The sequence below is a fragment of the Salmo trutta genome, chromosome 36 (assembly GCF_901001165.1).
Source record: "Salmo trutta chromosome 36, fSalTru1.1, whole genome shotgun sequence".
In the NCBI taxonomy this organism is placed as follows: domain Eukaryota; kingdom Metazoa; phylum Chordata; class Actinopteri; order Salmoniformes; family Salmonidae; genus Salmo; species Salmo trutta.
In genome coordinates this window covers 8,972,777-8,997,776 of record NC_042992.1, presented here as the reverse complement: position 1 = coordinate 8,997,776, position 25,000 = coordinate 8,972,777, and the positions used below count along the sequence as shown (strand labels likewise).

The window sequence follows — 25,000 nt, the reverse complement described above, 5'->3', positions numbered from 1 at the left end:
AGAGACGCACACACACACACACACACACACACATTGGCACGTACGTTATACACACACACACACACACACACACACACACACACACACACACACACACACACACACGCATGGGACGTACATTATACACACACACACGCATTGGCACGTACGTCACACACACACACACTGCCTCACCCATGTTGAGAGAGATCCTGTCTCTTCCTGTAGTGCAGGGTTACTACATACAGTCTCAGACCTGGAGGCCTGCCTCTCCTCCTCCTCCTCCTCCTCCTCCTCCTCCTTTATAGATCTGCTAACAGAACTGGCTGAGGTCACGTCCTCACAGCCTGGTTATGTTACATTATAACCAGATTACAACAAACTGCCTGTAATGTCGTCAGGATATTTCCCCAGCGGTGCCTGCTGGGTAAGGGAGTTGAGCACCTCAGAGAGAGCATCCAAACCCCCAGGCTCTACCTCCTATTCTATCAGGAATCCATCATTCACCACAGTTTACTAGATTAATACAGACAGCATCAGGATAGCAGCACCACAGTTTACTAGATTAATACAGACAGTATCAGGATAGCAGCATCACAGTTTACTAGATTAATACAGACAGCATCAGGAATCCATCATTCACCACAGTTTACTAGATTAATACAGACAGCATCAGGATAGCAGCATCACAGTTTACTAGATTAATACAGACAGCATCAGGATAGCAGCATCACAGTTCACTAGATTAATACAGACAGCATCAGGATAGCAGCATCACAGTTTACTAGATTAATACAGACAGCATCAGGATAGCAGCATCACAGTTTACTAGATTAATACAGACAGTATCAGGATAGCAGCATCACAGTTTACTAGATTAATACAGACAGCATCAGGATAGCAGCATCACAGTTCACTAGATTAATACAGACAGCATCAGGATAGCAGCATCACAGTTTACTAGATTAATACAGACAGCATCAGGAATCCATCATTCACCACAGTTTACTAGATTAATACAGACCGCATCAGGATAGCAGCATCACAGTTTACTAGATTAATACAGACAGCATCAGGATAGCAGCATCACAGTTCACTAGATTAATACAGACAGTATCAGGAATCCATCATTCACCAGTTTACTAGATTAATACAGACAGCATCAGGATAGCAGCATCACAGTTTACTAGATTAATACAGACAGCATCAGGATAGCAGCACCACAGTTCACTAGATTAATACAGACAGCATCAGGATAGCAGCACAACAGTTTACTAGATTAATACAGACAGCATCAGGATAGCAGCATCACAGTTTACTAGATTAATACAGACAGTATCAGGATAGCAGCTCCCTCTTCTGGACATAACCTGAACTGCAAATGACAGTACAATGACACACACACACACACACACACACACACACACACACACACACACACCACGGACCGTAACCTCCTTTATAAGCAGTAATCTGCTGAGCCCCACGCAGTGTTTCCCTCCCACAGATTCCTTCAGTATGAACTGTCTCTGTCTCTTACTTTCTATCAGGGCTTTGTCATGGGGAAACATAAGTTAACATTGCCAAAGCAAGTGAAGTAGATAATAAACAAAAGTGAAATAAACAATAAAAAATGAACAGTAAACATTACATTCACAAATGTTCCAAAAGAATAAAGACATTTCAAATGTCATAATGTGTGTATATACAGTGTTGTAACGATGTGCCAATAGTACAAAAGGGAAAATAAATAAACATAAATATGGGTTGTATTTACAATGGTGTTTGTTCTTCACTGGTTCCCCTTTTCTTGTGGCATCAAGTAACAAATATTGCTGCTGTGATGTCACACTGTGGTATTTCACCCAGTAGATATGGGAGTTTATCAAAATAGTTTTTTTTTGTTTTCAAATTCTTTGTGGGTCTGTGTAATCTGAAGGAAATGTGTGTTTCTAATATGGTCATACATTGGGCAGGAAGTTAGGAAGTTCATCTCAGTTTCCACCTCATTTTGTGGGCAGTGTGCACATTGCCTGTCTTCTCTTGAGAGCCAGGTCTGCCTACGGCGGCCTTTCTCAATAGCAAGGCTATGCTCACTGAGTCTGTACATAGTCAAAGCTTTCCGTACGTTTGGGTCAGTCACAGTGGTCAGGTATTCTACCACTGTGTTCTCTCTGTTTAGGACCAAATAGCATTCTAGTTTGCTCTGTTTATTTTGTAATTACTTGAAACATTGGAAAGTAATTCTCTTTTTGTTTTCTCATGATTTGGTTGGGTCTAATTGTGTTGCTGTTCTGGGGCTCTGTGGGGTCTGTTTGTGTTTGTGAACAGAGCCCCAGGACCAGCTTGCTTAGGGGACTCTTCTCCAGGTTCATCTCTCTGTAGGTGATGGCTTTGTTATGGAAGGTTTGGGAATCGCTTCCTTTTAGGTGGTTGTAGAATTTAACGGCTCTTTTCTGGATTTTTATAATTAGCGGGTATCGGCCTAATTCTGCTAAGGATATTTTTGCAGTATTCTGCATACAGTCTCAATTTGGTGTTTGTCCCATTTTGGGAATTCTTGGTTGGTGAGCGGACCCCAGACCTCAACCATAAAAGGCATTGGGTTCTATAACTGATTCAAGTATTTTTAGTCAGATCCTAATTGGTATGTCGAATTTTATGTTCCTTTTGATGGAATAGAAGGCCCTTCTCGTCTTGTCTCTCAGATCGCTCACAGCTTTGTGGAAGTTACCTGTGGCGTTGATGTTTAGGCCGAGGTATGTATAGTTTTTTGTGTGCTCTGGGACAACGGTGTCAAGATGGAATTTGTATTTGTGGTCCTGGCGACTTGACCTTTTTTGGAACACTGTTATTTTGGTCTTACTGATATTCACTGTCAGGGCCCAGGTCTGTCAGGGCCCAGGTCTGTCAGGGCCCAGGTCTGTCAGTGCCCAGGTCTGGCAGGGCCCAGGTCTGTGCAGAAGATCTAGGTGCTTCTGTAGGCCCTCCTTGGTTGGTGACAGAAGCACCAGCTCGTCAGCAAACAGTAGACATTTGACTTCAGATTCTAGTAGGGTGAGGCCGGGTGCTGCAGACTGTTCTACCCTCGCCAATTCATTGATATATATGTTCAAGAGGGTGGAGCTCAAGCTGCATCCCTGTCTCACCCCACGGCCCTGTGGATTTTTTATGTTTTTTTTGCCAATTTTAACTGCTCACTTGTTGTTTGCGTACATGGATTTTATAATGGCGTATGTTTCTTGCCCCAACACCACTTTCCATCAATTTGTAAAGCAGGCCCTCATACGGTAATTTGGTAAAACACCAATTTGATATTTGCTCGGTACATTGTTTTCGTTGAAGAAATGTACGAGTCTGTTGTTAATGATAATGCAGAGGATTTACCCAAGGTTGCTGTTGACACATATCCCACGGTAGTTATTGGGGTCAAATTTGTCTCCACTTTTGTGGATTGGGGTGATCAGTCCTTGGTTCCAAATAATCTCTCCCTCTCTCTCTGTCTCTCTCTATCTCTGTCTCTCTCTCGCTCTCTTTCTCTGTCTCTTAATCTGTAGTATGTGTGGGAGAGGTTGCTTCCTGGTTTTAAACATAAGAACTTCCGCAGCAGAGAGGGGGTGTGTCTGGTTCTCTGCGCCACGCTCAACACGTGAGTACTTCCTCTTTCACCATCAATCACTTCCATAGGTCACAGGTCATACGGAGAGTGAGACCGCTGATTTCCCCTGCTGCTTACATGGAACATGTTTTGAGGGACCGGGACAGACGCACCATAGAGTTCTATAGAGGACTCTGGTGCCCAAAAGCCTGTTTTTTAACTTTCACATTTTTAACATTGTCAACCGGGTGTGACTTCCTATGGGTTAAGGAAGGATCACATAATTCCATCCAGGTCATCTCGAGGGATCAGCCAATTTAATTATAGCTGTGAGCAATGATGTCATAACTGCTGGTGGCAGTAAATCACCGTCCTTGGCTTTGTACCTGTTCAAACAACACACTCCAGGTGGCAGTGTGTAAGTCTCTCCGGATAAGAGCGTCTGCTAAATGACGTAAATGTAAATGTGCACCAACTCATAGACGTAATAAACTCAGCAAAAAAAGAAACGTCCTCTCTAGAGGTCGACCGATTTTATGATTTTTCAACGCCGATACCAATAACGATTTATTGGAGGACCATAAAAAGCCGATGCTGATTTGTTTTTATTTTTTAAATATATATTTTTAATAATGACAATTACAACAAGGCAGTTAACCCACTGTTGCTAGGCCGTCATTGTAAATAAGAATTTCAGAATGTAACAGGCTGTTACTACAATATTCAAGTGTAAAATCAATAAAACAAGTATTTTTAAATATTAAGAAAATGTGTCATTACATTTCAGCTGTTTCAAAAGTATTGCTCTGCTATTACCATTTATACTGTAGGAGTATTGGCTCAACGAGACAATTCTGTTCCCAATGCCCTGCTGCAAGGGGGGCGAGTGTCGTACGCTACCAGTCGAGACGTAGCAAGTACCTAAGTTTACATCTGAGCAATATGTGTAGCCGACGGTATTTTTTACAAAGTTTAAGTATAAAGAGGCTCGAGGTGCTATAAAGCAGGGATGAGATCCAGTCCACGGGGGTCTGAGTGGTGTCACCTTTTCCCCATCCCTGGCAAACACAGCCGACTTTATTAACCTCACTGCACCCTGGCAAACACAGCCGACTATTAAACTCACTGCACCCTGGCAAACACAGCCGACTTTATTAACCTCACTGCACCCTGGCAAACACAGCCGACTTTATTAAACTCACTGCACCCTGGCAAACACAGCCGACTTTATTAAACTCACTGCACCCTGGCAAACACAGCCGACTTTATTAAACTCACTGCACCCTGGCAGACACAGCCGACTTTATTAAACTCACTGCACCCTGGCAAACACAGCCGACTTTATTAAACTCACTGCACCCTGGCAGACACAGCCGACTTGATTAAACTCACTGCACCCTGGCAGACACAGACAACTTGATTAAACTCACTGCACCCTGGCAAACACAGCCGACTATTCAACTCACTGCATTCTAAACTGTAGATCATGATGAGTCGGGGCAGAAGTGTGACACTAAATCAGCTGTGTCTTCAGGGGACTGGAGTTGCCCATCCCTGCTGGAAAGCTGGAATCGCCTCACTGATTGTTGCATCATCTTGCTAATAGCAGCGCTGTTGTGCTAAGCTGCTACATGCTATGCAGCAAAAGGCTAAAGGTGTCTCTATGGTCTGCTGGTGAATGTTGCAGAATGGTGGGTTACCCTGCTAAACTTATACCATCTCCCTCCCCCTCTATCTCGCTCCTTCTCTCCCTCCTTCCCTCTCTCTCCTTCTCTCCCTCCTTTCCTCTCTCTCCCCCTCTCTCCCTCCTTCCCTCTCTCTCCCCCTCTCTCCCTCCTTCCCTCTCTCTCCCCCTCTCTCTCTCCCTCCTTCCCTCTCCCTCCCCCTCTCTCTCTCCTTCCTTCCCTCTCTCTCCCCCTCTCTCTCCTTCTCTCCTTCCTTCCCTCTCTCTCCCCCTCTCTCCTTCTCTCCTTCCTTCCCTCTCCCTCCCCCTCTCTCTCCTTCTCTCTCTCCTTCTCTCTCTCCTTCTCTCTCTCCTTCTCTCTCTCCTTCTCTCTCTCCTTCTCTCCCTCCTTCCCTCTCCCTCCCCCTCTCTCTCTCCTTCTCTCCCTCCCCCTCTCTCTCTCCTTCTCTCCCTCCTTCCCTCTCCCTCCCCCTCTCTCTCTCCTTCTCTCCCTCCTTCCCTCTCCCTCCCCCTCTCTCTCCTTCTCTCCCTCCTTCCCTCTCCCTCCCCCTCTCTCTCCTTCTCTCCCTCCTTCCCTTCCCTCCTCTCCCTCCCCCTCTCTCTCTCTCCTTCTCTCCCTCCTTCCCTCTCCCTCCCCCTCTCTCTCCTTCTCTCCCTCCTTCCCTCTCCCTCCCCCTCTCTCTCCTTCTCTCCCTCCTTCCCTTCCCTCCTCTCCCTCCCCCTCTCTCTCTCCTTCTCTCCCTCCTTCCCTTCCCTCCTCTCCCTCCCCCTCTCTCTCTCCTTCTCTCCCTCCTTCCCTCTCTCAGGTATGGTGCTCAGCCGTTACGTCTCAGTAAGATCGTTCCCCACCTCTGCACTCTAACTGGAGACCAGAACCCACAGGTGAGAGTCTGAGCGTGCTAATCTGAATCCCTTTTTGTCCCCCGGTCTCTGTCCCTGAGAGTCTGAGCGTGCTAATCTGAATCCCTTTTTGTCCCCCAGTCTCTGTCCCTGCCTGTATTAAAAACATCCAAAAGCAGGGGTCTCCAACCCTGTTCCTGGAGAGAGACCCTCCTGTAGGTTTAAACTCCAACCCTGTTCCTGGAGAGAGACCCTCCTGTAGGTTTAAACTCCAACCCTGTTCCTGGAGAGAGACCCTCCTGTAGGTTTAAACTCCAACCCTGTTCCTGGAGAGAGACCCTCCTGTAGGTTTAAACTCCAACCCTGTTCCTGGAGAGAGACCCTCCTGTAGGTTTAAACTCCAACCCTGTTCCTGGAGAGAGACCCTCCTGTAGGTTTAAACTCCAACCCTGTTGCTGGAGAGAGACCCTCCTGTAGGTTTAAACTCCAACCCTGTTCCTGGAGAGAGACCCTCCTGTAGGTTTAAACTCCAACCCTGTTCCTGGAGAGAGACCCTCCTGTAGGTTTAAACTCCAACCCTGTTCCTGGAGAGAGACCCTCCTGTAGGTTTAAACTCCAACCCTGTTCCTGGAGAGAGACCCTCCTGTAGGTTTAAACTCCAACCCTGTTCCTGGAGAGAGACCCTCCTGTAGGTTTAAACTCCAACCCTGTTCCTGGAGAGAGACCCTCCTGTAGGTTTAAACTCCAACCCTGTTCCTGGAGAGAGACCCTCCTGTAGGTTTAAACTCCAACCCTGTTCCTGGAGAGAGACCCTCCTGTAGGTTTAAACTCCAACCCTGTTCCTGGAGAGAGACCCTCCTGTAGGTTTAAACTCCAACCCTGTTCCTGGAGAGAGACCCTCCTGTAGGTTTAAACTCCAACCCTGTTCCTGGAGAGAGACCCTCCTGTAGGTTTAAACTCCAACCCTGTTCCTGGAGAGAGACCCTCCTGTAGGTTTAAACTCCAACCCTGTTCCTGGAGAGAGACCCTCCTGTAGGTTTAAACTCCAACCCTGTTCCTGGAGAGAGACCCTCCTGTAGGTTTAAACTCCAACCCTGTTCCTGGAGAGTTACCCTCCTGTAGGTTTATACTCCAACCCTGTTCCTGGAGAGAGACCCTCCTGTAGGTTTATACTCCAACCCTGTTCCTGGAGAGAGACCCTCCTGTAGGTTTAAACTCCAACCCTGTTCCTGGAGAGAGACCCTCCTGTAGGTTTAAACTCCAACCCTGTTCCTGGAGAGAGACCCTCCTGTAGGTTTAAACTCCAACCCTGTTCCTGGAGAGAGACCCTCCTGTAGGTTTAAACTCCAACCCTGTTCCTGGAGAGAGACCCTCCTGTAGGTTTAAACTCCAACCCTGTTCCTGGAGAGAGACCCTCCTGTAGGTTTAAACTCCAACCCTGTTCCTGGAGAGAGACCCTCCTGTAGGTTTAAACTCCAACCCTGTTCCTGGAGAGAGACCCTCCTGTAGGTTTACACTCCAACCCTGTTCCTGGAGAGAGACCCTCCTGTAGGTTTAAACTCCAACCCTGTTCCTGGAGAGAGACCCTCCTGTAGGTTTAAACTCCAACCCTGTTCCTGGAGAGAGACCCTCCTGTAGGTTTAAACTCCAACCCTGTTCCTGGAGAGTTACCCTCCTGTAGGTTTATACTCCAACCCTGTTCCTGGAGAGAGACCCTCCTGTAGGTTTATACTCCAACCCTGTTCCTGGAGAGAGACCCTCCTGTAGGTTTTAACTCCAACCCTGTTCCTAGAGAGAGACCCTCCTGTAGGTTTTAACTCCAACCTCAGTTGTAACTAACCTGATTCAGCTTATCAACCAGCTAATTACTAGAATCAGGTGCGCTACATTAGGGTTGTAGTGAACCTACAGGACTTTAGCTCTCCAGGAACAGGTTTAATGTAACATGGAGAGAAAGCCCTGTAACATAGAACTGATATAAGTCTGAGTTCCATTAAACACATTGTGGACCACATAGAAGTTCTAGTCATTGCGTTTCTATGGTGAAGTATTCAACAATACAGAAATTCCAGTGTGCTGGAGTTACTCATTCTAATCCTTTACCCTGTTATTAGACAGTCAATGGGAGACTGTTAGCTGGGTGAGAACCCTGGTTTCACCACTGAAACACGTTAAATAGCTGGGTGAGGGAGAACCCTGGTTTCACCACTGAAACATGTTAAATAGCTGGGTGAGAACCCTGGTTTCACCACTGAAACACGTTAAATAGCTGGGTGAGAGAACCCTGGTTTCACCACTGAAACACGTTAAATAGCTGGGTGAGGGAGAACCCTGGTTTCACCACTGAAACACGTTAAATAGCTGGGTGAGGGAGAACCCTGGTTTCACTACTGAAACATGTTAAATAGCTGGGTGAGAACCCTGGTTTCACCACTGAAACATGTTAAATAGCTGGGTGAGGGAGAACCCTGGTTTCACTACTGAAACATGTTAAATAGCTGGGTGAGGGAGAACCCTGGTTTCACCACTGAAACACGTTAAATAGCTGGGTGGGAACCCTGGTTTCACTACTGAAACATGTTAAATAGCTGGGTGAGGGAGAACCCTGGTTTCACCACTGAAACATGTTAAATAGCTGGGTGAGGGAGAACCCTGGTTTCACCACTGAAACACGTTAAATAGCTGGGTGAGGGAGAACCCTGGTTTCACTACTGAAACATGTTAAATAGCTGGGTGACGGAGAACCCTGGTTTCACCACTGAAACATGTTAAATAGCTGGGTGAGGGAGAACCCTGGTTTCACTACTGAAACACGTTAAATAGCTGGGTGAGGGAGAACCCTGGTTTCAACACTGAAACATGTTAAATAGCTGGGTGAGGGAGAACCCTGGTTTCACCACTGAAACATGTTAAATAGCTGGGTGAGGGAGAACCCTGGTTTCAACACTGAAACACGTTAAATAGCTGGGTGAGGGAGAACCCTGAGAACCCCACAATACTAACCTAAATGCAAGAGTGAAAATGAAGCCTGTACAGAATACAAAATATTCCAAAGCATGCATCCTGTTTGCAACAAGGCACCAAAGTGAAACTGCAAAAAATGTAGCAAAGAAATTATCTTTATATTGAATGCAAAGTCTTATGTTTGGGGCAAATCCAATACAACACATCACAGAGTACCACTCTTCATATTTTCAAGCATGGTGGTGGCTGCATCATGTTATGGGTATGCTTGTCATCAGCAACCACTTGGGAATATTTGGGGGGAAATTAATTGAATGAAGCTAATCGCAGGCAAAATGCTAGAGGAAAACCTGCTTGTTTGCTTTCCAACAGACACTGGGAGACAAATTCACCGTTCGGTAGGACAATAACTGAAAACACAACGCTAAGTATACACTGGAGTTGCTTACCAAGACGACTTTCAATGTTCCTGAGTGGCCTAGTTACAGTTTTGACTTAAATCAGCTTGAAAATCAATGTCAAGACTTAAAAATCGCTGTCTAGCAATGATCAACAACCAACTTGACAGAGAAGAATTTTCACATATTTTTAAATGTGAAAATATTGTACCATCCAGGTGTGCAAAGTTCTTAGACTTACAGCTGTAATCACTCTTAGAGACTTACCCAGAAAGACTCACAGCTGTAATCACTCTTAGAGACTTACCCAGAAAGACTCACAGCTGTAATCACTCTTAGAGACTTACCCAGAAAGACTCACAGCTGTAATCACTCTTAGAGACTAACCCAGAAAGACTCACAGCTGTAATCACTCTTAGAGACTTACCCAGAAAGACTCACAGATGTAATCACTCTTAGAGACTTACACAGAAAGACTCACAGCTGTAATCACTCTTAGAGACTAACCCAGAAAGACTCACAGCTGTAATCACTCTTAGAGACTTACCCAGAAAGACTCACAGCTGTAATCACTCTTAGAGACTTACCCAGAAAGACTCACAGCTGTAATCACTCTTAGAGACTTACCCAGAAAGACTCACAGCTGTAATCACTCTTAGAGACTTACCCAGAAAGACTCACAGCTGTAATCACTCTTAGAGACTTACCCAGAAAGACTCACAGCTGTAATCACTCTTAGAGAGTTACCCAGAAAGACTCACAGCTGTAATCACTCTTAGAGACTTACCCAGAAAGACTCACAGCTGTAATCACTCTTAGAGACTAACCCAGAAACACTCACAGCTGTAATCACTCTTAGAGAGTTACCCAGAAAGACTCACAGCTGTAATCACTCTTAGAGACTAACCCAGAAAGACTCACAGCTGTAATCACTCTTAGAGACTTACCCAGAAAGACTCACAGCTGTAATCACTCTTAGAGACTAACCCAGAAACACTCACAGCTGTAATCACTCTTAGAGAGTTACCCAGAAAGACTCACAGCTGTAATCACTCTTAGAGACTAACCCAGAAAGACTCACAGATGTAATCGCTGCCAAAGGTGATTCTAACATGTATTGGGGTATGAATACTTGTGTAAATGAGAATTCTGTATTTTATTTTCAATACATTAGCAAAAGTTTCTGAGAACATGTTTTCACTGTTTTTGTCATTATAGGGTTTTGTGTGTAGATGGGTGAGGGGAAAGAAACATATTTAATTCAGGCTGTAACACAACAACATGTGGACTAAGTCAAGTGGTGTGAATACTTTCTGAAGGCACTGTAAATCACACACAGAATACATACACCTCAGAAATACACACACACACACACACGGGCAGGGTATCGCCTTACTCTCGCTGGGGCGGTCCGAGTTATCTGAAGCCACTCACCCTGTACGCCCGTAGTTTGTTTTATGATGGTCGTGTTTACATTTACATGTTAGTCATTTAGCAGACGCTCTTATCCAGAGCGACTTACAGTAGTGAATGCATACATTTCATACAATTTCATACATTTTTTTTCGGTGCTGGCCCCCCGTGGGAATCGAACCCACAACCCTGGCGTTGCAAACACCATGCTCTACCAACTGAGCTACAGGGAAGGCTACAGTCAAGGATCATTATAATCATACTAAACCATGTTTTAATGCTTATCCCCCTGTTTAAGAGATCTGCTCACTCACTTAACTGTAATAATATGAATGACATAATCTATATTTTCATGATTTAGTTATGTAGATACTGGATAACCTATATTATGGGATGTTGTGTGTTCTGTGTGCAGGTCCGTGAGGCTGCCACAGCATCGCTGGTGGATGTATATCGCCACATAGGAGAGAGAGTCAGAGCCGACCTGGGAAAGAGTGGCCTGCCTGCCGCACGGTGAGTGTGTGTGTGTGTGTGTGTGAGTCTGTGTGTGTGTGTGTGTGTGTGTGTGTGTGTGTGTGTGTGTGTGTGTTTGTGCCATGTATTGGCATCACGCCATTATTGTTGACACTTTTTTTGGTGGAGAAACATGTAGAGAATACTGGTCTGTAAAATAATAATGATAAAATGAGCTGTTCTGTCTGGCTAGTCTGCGAGTTTTGTTGCTGTGTACTTTTTACTGGCCAATGACAAGTGTCAGTGGTTTGGACTGTGAATACTAAGTGTATGTTACATCCCGTGGTATCTCTGTCCCAGTCCACACCATGCTCCACTCTGCTCCTCACACAGTCACACACAGAGACGCTTTATACTGGACAATGAAGAGGAGGACAGAGGAAGAGGGGGAGGAGTGGGTCGTCTCTGAAGAGGTCCATTGAGTGACTTGCTCTGGTCACCGTGGTTACCGTAATAAGGAGTCTGTAGTGTTGTCATTCTGAGCACACACAGCCTCCTCTCTGCCGTCTCTCTCTCTGCCGTCTCTCTCTCTGCCGTCTCTCTCTCTGCCTTCTCTCTCTCTCTCTCTCAATTTTTTTCAAATTTTTTTTTTTCAATTCAATTTGCTTTATTGGCATGACGTAACAATGTACATATTGCCAAAGCTTACTTTGGATATTTACAATATAAAAAATAAATAAAAATGAGAATCAAAAATTGTCAACGGGACAACAGTAACAACAATAACCAACGGTCAATATAACCATACATTCAACAATAACAATAATCATACAGTTGAGGACATGTGCAGGTTTATTGGTCTGCCAGACACTGTCCCTCAACTTATGGCAGGCAGCAATGTAGTGCGCTGCCAACCCACAGCTCTCTGCGTCCTCCCCCAACAGGATGGGTAGCCTATCCTCATTAGAGAGGTCTTTAAAACCTTGAATAAGGATTTCAAATTTGGGGAAATGACACTCTCTAATTGTTTTATATTTTTGACATTTTGTCAGGAAATGCAGCTCCGTCTCAGGTTCTGCTGTTGTGCAGTGGTTGCACAGCCTTTCCTCTACAGGGAGCCAGGTTTTCCTGTGTCTACCCTTCTCAATGGCAAGGCTGTGCTCACTGAGCCTGTACTTTGTCAAGGTTTTTCTAAGGTTTTGATCAGTAACCATGGTCAAATATTTAGCCATAGTGTACTGTCGATTTAGGGCCAGATAGCACTGCATTTTGCTTTGTGTTTGTGCTTGTGTTTCCCAATAAGCAATGTAGTTTTGTTTTGACTGTGTTGTAATTTGGTTTATTCTGATTGATTGGATGTTCTGGTCCTGAGGCTTCAGTGTGTTAGTAGAACAGGTTTGTGAACTCAGCCCCAGGACCAGCTGGATGAGGGGACTCTTTTCTTTGCTCAGCTCTTGGCATTGCAGGGCTTGGTAATGATATGAGAGGGGGTCACTGTATTTTAGATGTTTCCAAAACTTAATTGCTCTTTTTTGAGTTTTTATTATTAGTGGATATTGGCCTAATTCTGCCCTGCATGCATTGTTTGTAGTTTTCCTCTGGACACGTAGGAGAATCTTACAGAACTCTGCATGTAGGGTTTCAATGGGGTGTTTGTCCCATTTGATGAAATCTTGTTTTGCAAGTGGACCCCACACCTCGCTGCCATAAAGTGCAATTGGTTCAATGACATATTCAATTAGTTTTAGCCAAATTTTAATAGGTATTTCAATTTGAATTTGCTTTTTAATGGCGTAGAATGCCCTGCGTGCTTTCTCTCTCAGTTCATTCACTGCCTCATTAAGGTGTCCAGTTGAGCTTATTTTTAAACCTAAGTAATTGTAGTGTGTACAGTACTCTATATATTTTGTACCAATTGAGAACTTTGGTCTAATTCCCTGAGATCTGGATCTTCTCTGGAAAATCATTATTTTAGTCTTTTTGGGGTTTACTGCCAGGGCCCAGGTCTGGCAGTACTGCTCTAGCAGGTCCAGGCTCTGCTGTAGGCCAGGTGCTGTGGGTGACAGCAGGCATAGGTCATCTGCGAAGAGTAGGCATTTAACTTCTGAATTGTGGAGACTAACACCAGGGGCTGAGGATTTTTCTAGAATCGTGGCCAATTCGTTAATGTAAATATTGAAGAGTGCAGGGCTCAGATTGCAACCCTGACGAAGGCCCCGCCCCTGGTTAAAGGATTCTGTCCTTTTCTTACCAATTTTAATGCTGCACGTATTGCCAGTATACATTGATTTAATTATGTCATATGTTTTACCCCCTACACCACTTTCAATAACTTTGTAGAACAGTCCTGTATGCCAAATAGAATCAAATGTTTTTTGGAAGTCGATAAAGCAAGTGTATATTTTGGTATTATTTTGGTGGACATGTTTATCTATCAGGGTGTGTAAGGTGTAAATATGATCAGTTGTGCGATGTTTTGGTATAAATCCAATTTGGCTTTTACTCAAGACATTGTGCTTATTAAGGAAGTTTAGAACTCTTACATTGATAATACTACAGAAAACCTTTCCCAGGTTACTGTTCACACAAATGCCTCTGTAATTGTTAGGGTCAAATTTGTCTCCGTTCTTAAAGATTGGGGTTATGAGTCCTTGGTTCCAGATGTCCGGGAAATAACCTACACTCAGGATCAAATTAAACAGTTTTAGCCAATTGAAATTTTGCACTAGTGAGTTTGAGCATCTCATTTAGGATGCCATCAGGTCCGCATGCTTTTTTACATTTGAGGGCCTGGAGTTTCTTATAGAGCTCCTGGTCAGTAAACTGGGAGTCCAATGGGTTTTGATTGTCCTTTACAGCTTTTTCTAATCCATTCAACTTCTCTTGAATTTGGCGTTGTTCTGCGTTTGCATCAGCTTGAACGGTGTTGTAGAAATGGGTCGTCCATATATCACCATTTTTGTATCGCTAATTCCACTTTTATTTATTTTTAGGTTTTTCCAGAAGTTGTTTGTGTTTATAGACTCCTCAGTTGCTTGCTGTTGTACTGTGCTTTTTTTGGTTCTGAGTGTACGTTTCTAGAGTTTTAAAGTCTCACAGTAATGTAGGTGTAATTCACCATTATTTGGGTCTCAGTGCTTTTGGTTTGATAGTGTTCTAAATGTTTTCCTCATCATTTTACTATCTGCATCAAACCAGTTGTCATCTGTGGTCTTTTTTTATTTCATTTGATCAATTTCAGATGTGCTTCTTTTGCTGTATATATATATATATATACAGACAGACAGACAGACAGACAGACAGACAGACAGACAGACAGACAGACAGACGTCGGCAGTTTACATACACTTAGGTTGGAGTCATTAAAACTCGTTTTTCAACCACTCCACAAATGTCTTGTTAACAAACTATAGTTTTGGCAAGTCGGTTAGGACATCTACTTTGTGCATGACACAAGTCATTTTTCCAACAATTGTTTACAGACAGATTGTTTCATGTATAATTCACTGTATCACAATTCCAGTGGGTCAGAAGTTTACATACACTAAGTTGACTGTGCCTTTAAACAGCTTGGAAAATTCCAGGAAATGATGTCATGGCTTTAGAAGCTTCTGATAGGCTAATTGGCATAATTTGAGTCAATTGGAGGTGTACCTGTGGATGTATTTCAAGGCCAACCTTTAAACTCAGTGCTTCTTTGCTTGACATCATGTGAAAATCAAAAGAAATCAGCCAAGACCTCAGAAAAATGAATTGGTTCAAATGCCTGAAGGTACCACGTTCATCTGTACAAACAATAGTACGCATGGGACCACGCAGCCGTCATACCGCTCAGGAAGGAGACGCGTTCTGTCTCCTAGAGATGAACGTACTTTGGTGCGAAAACTGAAAATCAATCCCAGAACAACAGTAAAGGACCTTGTGAAGATGCTGGAGGAAACGGGTACAAAAGTGTCTATATCCACAGTAAAACAGGACCTATATCGACTTCACCTGAAAGGCTACTCAGCAAGGAAGAAGCCACTGCTCCAAATCTGCCATAAAAAAGCCAGACTACGGTTTGCAACTGCACATGGGGACAAAGATTGTACTTTTTGGAGCAATGTCCTCTGGTCTGATGAAACAAAAATAGAACTGTTTGGCCATAATGACCATTGTTATGTTTGAGGAAAAAGGGGGAGGCTTGCAAGCCGAAGAACACCATCCCAACCGTGAAGCATGGGGGTGGCAGCATCATGTTGTGGGGGTGCTTTGCTGCAGGAGGGACTGGTGCACTTCATAAAATAGATGGCATCATGAGACAGGAAAATTGTGGATATATTGAAGCAACATCTCAAGAATCTCAGGAAGTTAAAGCTTGGTCGCAAATGGGTCTTTCAAATGGACAATGACCCCAAGCAAACTTCCAAAGTTGTGGCAAAATGGACAACATAGTCAAGGTATTGGAGTGGGCATCACAAAGCCCTGACCTCAATCCTATAGAAAATCTGTGGGCAGAATTGAAAAAGCGTGTGCGAGCAAGGAGGCCTACAAACCTGACTCAGTTACACCAGCTCTGTCAGGAGGAATGGGCCACAATTCACTTATTGTGGGAAGCTTGTGGAAGGCTACCCAAAACATTTAACCCAAGTTAAACAATTTAAATGCAATGCTACCAAATACTAATTGAGTGTATGTAAACTTCTGACCCACTGGGAATGTGATGGAAGAAATAAAAGCTGAAAGAAATCACTCTCTCTACTATTATTCTGACATTTCACATTCTTAAAATAAAGTGGTGATCCTAGCTGGGAATTGTTACTAGGATTAAATGTCAGGAATTGTGAAACTGAGTATACATGTATTTGGATGAGGTGTATGTAGACTTCAGCTGTAGCTAGTTTTTTACTGCTAGATCGATCCCTCCTTTACTGTGAGTGTTTGGATGTTTTGGTTACTGGTTGCTTTCTGGTTGTACAGCTTACTGGGCTGTGAAGGTGTGATTTTGTTTTCATGTCTGTTTTTTTGAAGAACAAGGTAATTAGGCTGTGATCAGACAGAGGTGTTAGTGGCTTGACAGTGAATGAGCTGAGAGAGAAAGGGTCCATGTCTGTGATCATATAGTCTACTGTACTGTGGCCTAGAGGTGAGCAGTAGGTGAATCTCCCCAAAGAGTCCCTGTAACCTACCATTGACAAAGTACAGACCCAGACTTCGACAGAGCCGTTACAGATCCTTTCCGGTTTTGTTGATGTCGCTGTTGTTTCTATGGGGGAGATTAAGGCAGTTAGAAACAGTATGTCCTGTAATAAAGCTGTCCCCTCGTGTGGTCGTTAGATCAGGTAGTGTTCCCGTGCCACATTTGTGACCCTGCAGATGAGCACATTTCCCTGGGTCTGGAAATGGCACGTCTCTTCCTCAAGGGTGGGGAGGATCTCCTCTGAGTAGTATGGGGATTCTGAGGGAGGATATATATTGCGCAAAGGAACACATTTTTCTGTCAGTACAAGTTATTATTTTTTTCTTCAGTTTTATACAAATGTGTTATTTACCAATTTTGAGGGGAAAAAATTAGAATTTGTGGTTCAGACTTGTACCAAATGATCCTCCAGACTCTCTGCCTCTATTGACAGAGGTATGTTTCTGTGACGGCACAATTACCTCTCTGTAGCCTGTGGGACAGTGAGTGACAATGTCAGCCTTACAACATGTCTCCTGTAGAATGATGACGTCCACATCTAACCTCTTCAGTCTAAAGGTTGGTGAGTTTAGGCCCTGAATGTTCCACATGTTAACTGAAAGTGATTTCATGTTGCAAGAAGAGAGAATAACACTGTATAAAAATACAGTAACTATTAACTGCTAAGGTGTAAAGAGTGAGAGAAACAGGATACCAGCAAACATTTGTTCTGATATATGTGCGTGTTTAGTGCTGATGTATTGGAGGAGCTGTTTAATCTCACTCAATCCTACATAATTCTCCTGTCCTCTAAGGACCTCCGCGTAGCTGCACTGGTCCTGCTGTTAGGACCTGTGGAGGGGGGGGGGCCTGTCTGGTCTGGTAGAGCTGGTGGTGGGTGGGGTGCGCTGGGTCTGGTGGGGGCCTGGGGCTCCTTGGTGGTGCAGTGGTCTGGTAGGGGTCTCTGGGTAGTCCTCTGTCCAGTGTGGCATGGGGGGTTTTGTCTACCAAGTGCCACATCCTTTAGAGACTTGGCAAACATCCCTACTGTCTGCTTCCTCAGGTGGGAGTGGTCGTGCAGATGCTCTGAGGGGATTGTTGGGTGGTGAGCAACGTGCACGTTCGGGAGTAGGCCACACCCTCTGGTGATGAAAGTCTCCTCATGGTGGTCTTTACCTCCTCCAGAGCTGTGGTAAGGCTCTCTCCTCATGGTGGCCTTTACCTCCTCCAGAGCTGTGGTAAGGCTCTCTCCTCATGGTGGCCTTTACCTCCTCCAGAGCTGTGGTAAGGCTCTCTCCTCATGGTGGCCTTTACCTCCTCATGGTGGTCTTTACCTCCTCCAGAGCTGTGGTAAGGCTCTCTCCTCATGGTGGCCTTTACCTCCTCCAGAGCTGTGGTAAGGCTCTCTCCTCATGGTGACCTTTACCTCCTCCAGAGCTGTGGTAAGGCTCTCTCCTCATGGTGGCCTTTACCTCCTCCAGAGCTGTGGTAAGGCTCTCTCCTCATGGTGGCCTTTACCTCCTCCAGAGCTGTGGTAAGGCTCTCTCCTCATGGTGGTCTTTACCTCCTCCAGAGCTGTGGTAAGGCTCTCTCCTCATGGTGGCCTTTACCTCCTCCAGAGCTGTGGTAAGGCTCTCTCCTCATGGTGACCTTTACCTCCTCCAGAGCTGTGGTAAGGCTCTCTCCTCATGGTGGTCTTTACCTCCTCCAGAGCTGTGGTAAGGCTCTCCTCATGGTGACCTTTACCTCCTCCAGAGCTGTGGTAAGGCTCTCTCCTCATGGTGACCTTTACCTCCTCCAGAGCTGTGGTAAGGCTCTCTCCTCATGGTGACCTTTACCTCTGCTAGCGCTGCCCCAGTGACCATGTTGCTATGGTTACCACCAGTAAACAGTTGGAGCTAGACAGTAAGCTAGCTGACAAATTTGGCTAGCTAGCATGATTAAGATTGACAGAGTTTGAGTTAAAAGACTAATCCTTTCCTCCTGTGTTGATCTTCAGTTGTACAATTTGATTACCTATATATTTTTTGCTAATTTAATCTAGTTAAAGTAGGCTAATATGATTAGCATGAGGTTGTGAGTAAGAAAAGAAAATCCCAGGACATAGAAATATCTGATATGGGCAGAAAGCTTCCATTCTTGTTCTCTCTTTCTGTCTGTGAGAATGATTAACATGTTGCTATGTGAATGCTGTGAAGAGAGGGACGATGGGGAGAGGGTGAGGGACGATGGGGAGAGGGTGAGGGACGATGGGGAGAGGGTGAGGGACGATGGGGAGGGGGTGAGGGACGATGGGGAGAGGGTGAGGGACGATGGGGAGAGGGTGAGGGACGATGGGGAGAGGGTGAGGGACGATGGGGAGAGGGTGAGGGACGATGGGGTGAGGGACGATGGGGAGAGGGTGAGGGACGATGGGGAGAGGTTGAGGGACGATGGTGGAGGGTGAGGGACGATGGGGAGAGGGTGAGGGACGATGGTGGTGGAGGGTGAGGGACGATGGTGGAGGGTGAGGGACGATGGTGGTGGAGATGAAGGGTGAGGGACGATGGGGGTGGAGATGAAGGGTGAGGGACGATGGGGGTGGCCTGGTGGTTAGGGTCCCCGAGTCGGCTGGGTGGGGGGGTTCTGTCGATTTGCCCTTGAGCGGGGCGCTCAACCATGGTTGCTCCTTCGGGTCACTCCGGATGGGACGGTCTGCTAGATGACTGGAACGTAATGTAAATGTTGAGCAGCTTCACTGCAGGTGGATTGTATGTTGTATATATTGTAAGGTTCCGTGTGGCTCAGTTGGTAGAGCATGGTGTTTGCAACGCCAGGGTTGTGGGTTCGATTCCCACGGGGGGCCAGTACGGAGAAAACATTTTATGAAATGTATGCATTCACTACTGTAAGTCTTTCTGGATAAGAGCGTCTGCTAAATGACTAAAATGTATAATGTAAGAAATTGTATATAAATATTTGAGAGAGTGGACGATTGGGGAAGGAAGGGGGAGAGGGAGGGAGGGAGGGAGGGGGAAAGGGAAGTGAGAGTAAAAAAGAGACAGATTGAGTCTTCACAGCTTCACTTTCAGAAACAGAAAATGTTATGTTAGTAAACCTCACCATATGTGTTTTAGCCTTGAGGGAGGTAGGGGGAGAGGGAGGGAGGTAGGGGGAGAGGGAGGGAGGTAGGGGGAGAGGGAGGGAGGTAGGGGGGGAGGGAGGTGGAGAGAGGGAGGGAGGGAGGAGGAGGAGGGGGAGGGAGGGAGGGAGGGGGAGGGGGGGGAGGGAGGTGGAGGGAGGGAGGGAGGTGGAGGGAGGAGGAGGGGGAGAGAGGGAGGGAGGGAGGTGGAGGGAGGAGGAGGGGGAGAGAGGGAGGGAGGGAGGTAGAGGGAGGAGGAAGGGAGGTGGAGGGAGGGAGGGAGGTAGAGGGAGGGAGGGAGGTGGAGGGAGGGAGGGAGGTGGAGGGAGGGAGGGAGGTAGAGGGAGGGAGGGAGGTGGAGGGAGGGAGGGAGGTAGGTAGAGGGAGGGAGGGAGGAGGAGGAGGGGGAGGAGAGGAAGAAAGGATATCTATGATAAATGTGACATTCTTAGGAAAAGAAAGGAGAGACGGGGAGTTTTTTTTTAATCTTTATTTAACTGAGCAAGTCAGTTAAGAACAAATTCTTATTTACAGTAACGGCCTACCAAAAGGCCTCCTGCGGGGACGAGGCCTGGGATTTAAAAAATACAATATAAATATAGGACAAAACACATCACAACGAGACAAAACAACACTACATAAAGAGAGACCTAAAACAACATAGCAAAGCAGCAACACATGACAACACAGCATGGTAGAAACACAACATAACCACCACATGGTAGCAGCACAACATGGTAGCAACACAACATAACCACCACATGGTAGCAACATAACAACAACATGGTAGGAGCACAAAACATGGTACAAACATTATAGGGCACAGACAACAGCACAAAGGGCAAGAAGGTAGAGACAACAATACATCACACAAAGCAGCCACAACTGTCAGTAAGAGTGTCCATGATTGAGTCTTTGAAAGAAGAGATTAAGATAAAACTGTGCAGTTTGAGTGTTTTTTTGCAGCTCGTTCCAGTCGTGAGCTGCAGCGAACTGAAAAGAGGAGCGACCCAGGGATGTGTGCGCTTTGGGGACCTTTAACAGAATGTGACTGGCAGAACGGGTGTTGTATGTGGAGGATGAGGGCTGCAGTAGATATCTCAGATAGGGGGGAGTGAGGCTTAAGAGGGTTTTATAAATAAGCATCAACCAGTGGTTTTGTGATGGTTATACAGAGATGACCAGTTTACAGAGGAGTATAGAGTGCAGTGGTGTGTCCTATAAGGAGCATTGGTGGCAAATCTGATGGCCGACATTCTTTTGTACTTCCTGAATATTGAGAAGCGCCGTATCATTCCTTCCGTAGCTGTGAAGGCAGTGACGTCTCTTGGTTCCTTGATCTGGTCTATAGGCCATTTGTCAAAGTAACCTATTTTTGCTTTGATAACCAAATATAATCTCAGTGACTGTTCAAACTGTAAACCAAACAACATGAATCTACCCAAAAAGGTATTTTGTTTAGAAGTAATAACTAGTGATTCCAGGCTATTGTGAAATGGTAGAACCTGCTGTAGCTAACTAGCTAGCCATGTGCTTTTTCTCCATAACCAAAACTTGTAGTTCTATTTTTAGCTAATATACAAGCAGCATATTAAACTGGGATAATATTTTAGGTTGCTTTGTCAAGTAGAAGAATATTTGCCAAGGCATATTTAAAAAAAAAAAAAAAATCATGAATCTGATTATTTTACTTAGAGAAGTTGGAAGCTAAAAAGGCTAGCTAGCTTGCTATGTTTTTAGTCAGGCTAGAGCCAGCTAGCTACTACCAGGGTTGCCAGGTCAAGCTAAAACTAGCCATTTGTTTTCCTTTAATAGCAGGAGAGGAGTTGCCATATCTATACAATAAACCATTTTTTCCCATAACGTTATCGAGCCAATTAAGAAGGAATATTATAGGTACTTGTAACAACGTTTAAAAGCTAAATTCAGGTTTCCTCAAAATAATAATTATTGCAAGCTATGACATGATAAAGGAATTTGAATATGTAGCAAGAGAAAAGATAATTCACCTTTTTTATTAAACTCGCCAGATCATTTTCCATCACTGGAGGTCGATAGAACTTGTTTGATTGCTATGGTTAAGCAATAAGGCACGAGGGGGGTATGGTATATATCCAATATACCACGGCTAAGGGCTGTTATTGGGCACGACACAACACGGAGTGCCTGGATACAGCCGTTATCCGTAGTATATCGGCCATATACCACAAACCCCCCGGGGTGCCTTATTGTTATTATACACTGGTTACCAACGTAATTAGAGCAGTTAAAAGAAGTCATGTTTTCTCACAGCACGTCATGCAAAACACACTCAGAGCCTGAGATTGAACCTTTTCCATAGGGTGGTGCTTCGCTGTGTAATATGAGTTTGTCTCCTCCTGTTTCTTTCTTCCCCCGTTCCCCCTCCCTCTCTTGCCCCCTCCCTTCTTCGTTCCCTCCCTCTGTCCCTCCCTCACTCCGTCTCTGTGAGCCACTGCACCATGTTGGATACAAAGAGCAGAGGACTCGTGTGGCACTAGTATGGGAGCTACCGCTACGCTACGTAGCAACACGCCAACCCATTAATCATCCCACATGGAAATGCTACTGCTACGCTTATTTGGATAACGGCTAGGCTACACTATGCTATGCTAATTCAGAGCATAAATCAATATGGAAATGCTAATGTCGGCTAATTGTTGAGCGGTGTGGAAATGCTCTGCAGCTGAGGAGCCTGGCACTACGCTAATCATCAGAAATCAGGAGAGCTAAGCTGTCAGGGGTTTTGACTGCCAAGAGGACGGTGTGTGTGCGCGCACACACTCACGTGTGTTTTTGCTCTGGTCTTAATGTTTTTCATGTCAACCTTGACATTGAGGATGGTGTGTGTGTTGTTGCAAACAGGTGTACCGGTGTGTGTGCTACACTTATGCTGGTGTGTGTGTGTGTTCTTGTGCATGCAGATGTGTGTATTCTGACATTTCCCGTCTCTTGTCTACAGGTTACAGACGATATATGGGCGTTTTGATGAAGCTTTGAATTCTGGGAACATGGCGCTTAGCCCCAGTCACGGTGAGTCCCTCCCTCACCTCCTTTTCACCTTTGCTTTTTCTTATGTTTGTCCTTTTATGCCCCATATGGAGCAGGAGATGGGGTATGACTGATCCTGTGTGTCTGGGGGAGGTATTTCAGACAGTCCAATAGGATTACCTGTCTAATCTCTCAGGAGTTTCCGGCTTCAGATATCTGGCGTCTGCTTGGACCAGATCCCTGCCTAGCAACACCAGAACTCCTGTTCTTATCTGGCAGTTGGGCTGTTGTCTGTAGTTTGGTTTATAGGCAATTTCTAAGCTAGCTAGTTTGGTTTTTACATTGTAGTTTGGTTATAAAGATTTGCAGTTATAGTCTACAATCTGTCTGTAGTTATAGTCTACAATCTGTCTGTAGTTGTAGTCTACAATCTGTCTGTAGTTGTAGTCTACAATCTGTCTGCGGTTGTAGTCTACAATCTGTCTGCGGTTGTAGTCTACAATCTGTCTGCGGTTGTAGTCTACAATCTGTCTGCAGTTGTAGTCTACAATCTGTCTGCAGTTGTAGTCTACAATCTGTCTGCAGTTGTAGTCTACAATCTGTCTGCGGTTGTAGTCTACAATCTGTCTGCGGTTGTGGTCTACAATCTGTCTGCGGTTGTGGTCTACAATCTGTCTGCGGTTGTGGTCTACAATCTGTCTGCGGTTGTAGTCTACAATCTGTCTGCGGTTGTGGTCTACAATCTGTCTGCGGTTGTAGTCTACAGTCTGTCTGCGGTTGTCTGCAGTTTTGTATTTTATTAGTTTTGTAATCTGTCTGTTCCTTAGTTAGTCTCTCTACACTGTCTGTTTATCCTGAGGGAGTTAGAGGCTGGGTGTGAGGGTATGGTTGCTATGATACCGTCTCCAGCGGCAGCGAGGGCTGATTGGGATTAACCCTGGGACGCCGAAGGGTTTCAGTTCAGATCCCTCCAGAGAGGGCAGTGAGCTTTGGTCCCCTGATCTACATACAGAGACACTGAAAGGTCAGACGTACCTCTCATTCTGTCCCATTCTGTGTATATGAAGAAACCAGACTCTGTTTTCAACCCGAAAAACAGTAACTCGAAGCTCCATCCTGAGGACACAGCACACACATTTAGCCAATCAGATCACAGAAAAGGATGATGTAGCCAGAGTGAAACCAGAGAGAGAATAATTTCTCTACACACTGTTACTATGACAGTCGGGGACGAGGGGTGTGGTCTGTGTGATCTTTGGCTCTGGAGGGAAATCATGTAGGGACGGCAGGTAGCCTAGTGGTTAGAGTGTAGGGATGGCAGGTAGCCTAGTGGTTAGAGTGTAGGGATGGCAGGTAGCCTAGTGGTTAGAGTGTAGGGACGGCAGGTAGCCTAGTGGTTAGAGTGTAGGGACGGCAGGTAGCCTAGTGGTTAGAGTGTAGGGACGGCAGGTAGCCTAGTGGTTAGAGTGTAGGGACGGCAGGTAGCCTAGTGGTTAGAGTGTAGGGACGGCAGGTAGCCTAGTGGTTAGAGTGTAGGGACGGCAGGTAGCCTAGTGGTTAGAGTGTAGGGACGGCAGGTAGCCTAGTGGTTAGAGTGTAGGGACGGCAGGTAGCCTAGTGGTTAGAGTGTAGGGACGGCAGGTAGCCTAGTGGTTAGAGCGTAGGGACGGCAGGTAGCCTAGTGGTTAGAGCGTAGGGACGGCAGGTAGCCTAGTGGTTAGAGTGTAGGGGCAGCAGGTAGCCTAGTGGTTAGAGTGTAGGGACGGCAGGTAGCCTAGTGGTTAGAGTGGAGGGACGGGGCAGGTAGCCTAGTGGTTAGAGTGTAGAGGCGGCAGGTAGCCTAGTGGTTAGAGTGTAGAGGCGGCAGGTAGCCTAGTGGTTAGAGTGTAGAGGCGGCAGGTAGCCTAGTGGTTAGAGTGTAGGACTAGTAACCGAAAGGTTGCAAGATCAAATCCCTGAGCTGACAAGGTAAAAATCTGTCGTTCTACCCCTGAACAAGGCAGTTAACCCACTGTTCCTAGGCCGTCATTGTAAATAAGAATTTGTTGTTAACTGACTCGCCTAGTTAAATAAAGGTAAACAATGTTAGGGAGATACTAGTGCTCATCTCTGAGTGCCTTACAATGTCATTCTGTTTTGGCTTTCTCTCTCCCCTTCTCTCTCCCCTTCTCTCTCCCCTTCTCTCTCCCCTTCTCTCTCCCCTTCTCTCTCTCTCTTCTCTCTCCCCTTCTCTCTCCCCTTCTCTCTCCCCTTCTCTCTCTTTCTCTCCCCTTCTCTCCCTCCTCCTTCTCTCCGGTTCTCTCTCTCTCCCTACTCTCTCTTTCTCTCCCCTCTGTCTCACTCGCTCCCTCTCTTTCTCCCTGTAGTAATGTGTAGGTTAGGT

General features: G+C 45.5%; 1 protein-coding gene across 24 annotated transcripts in view; it reads left to right on the top strand.

The window, feature by feature from the left end:
• Window positions 1-25,000, top strand: part of LOC115175336 (CLIP-associating protein 2) — a 139,720-nt gene that overhangs the window by 25,456 nt on the left and 89,264 nt on the right. For 23 of the 24 annotated variants that reach the window (XM_029734530.1, XM_029734519.1, XM_029734531.1 and 20 more), the window contains exons 4-7: window positions 3,537-3,628; window positions 6,068-6,143; window positions 11,292-11,389; window positions 22,589-22,659. In XM_029734530.1, coding sequence (XP_029590390.1) covers window positions 3,537-3,628; window positions 6,068-6,143; window positions 11,292-11,389; window positions 22,589-22,659 — 337 coding nt within the window. Of the gene's footprint in view, window positions 1-3,536; window positions 3,629-6,067; window positions 6,144-11,291; window positions 11,390-22,077; window positions 22,391-22,588; window positions 22,660-25,000 lie in introns of those variants that run through there. The other variant, XM_029734542.1, reaches the window with a different exon arrangement.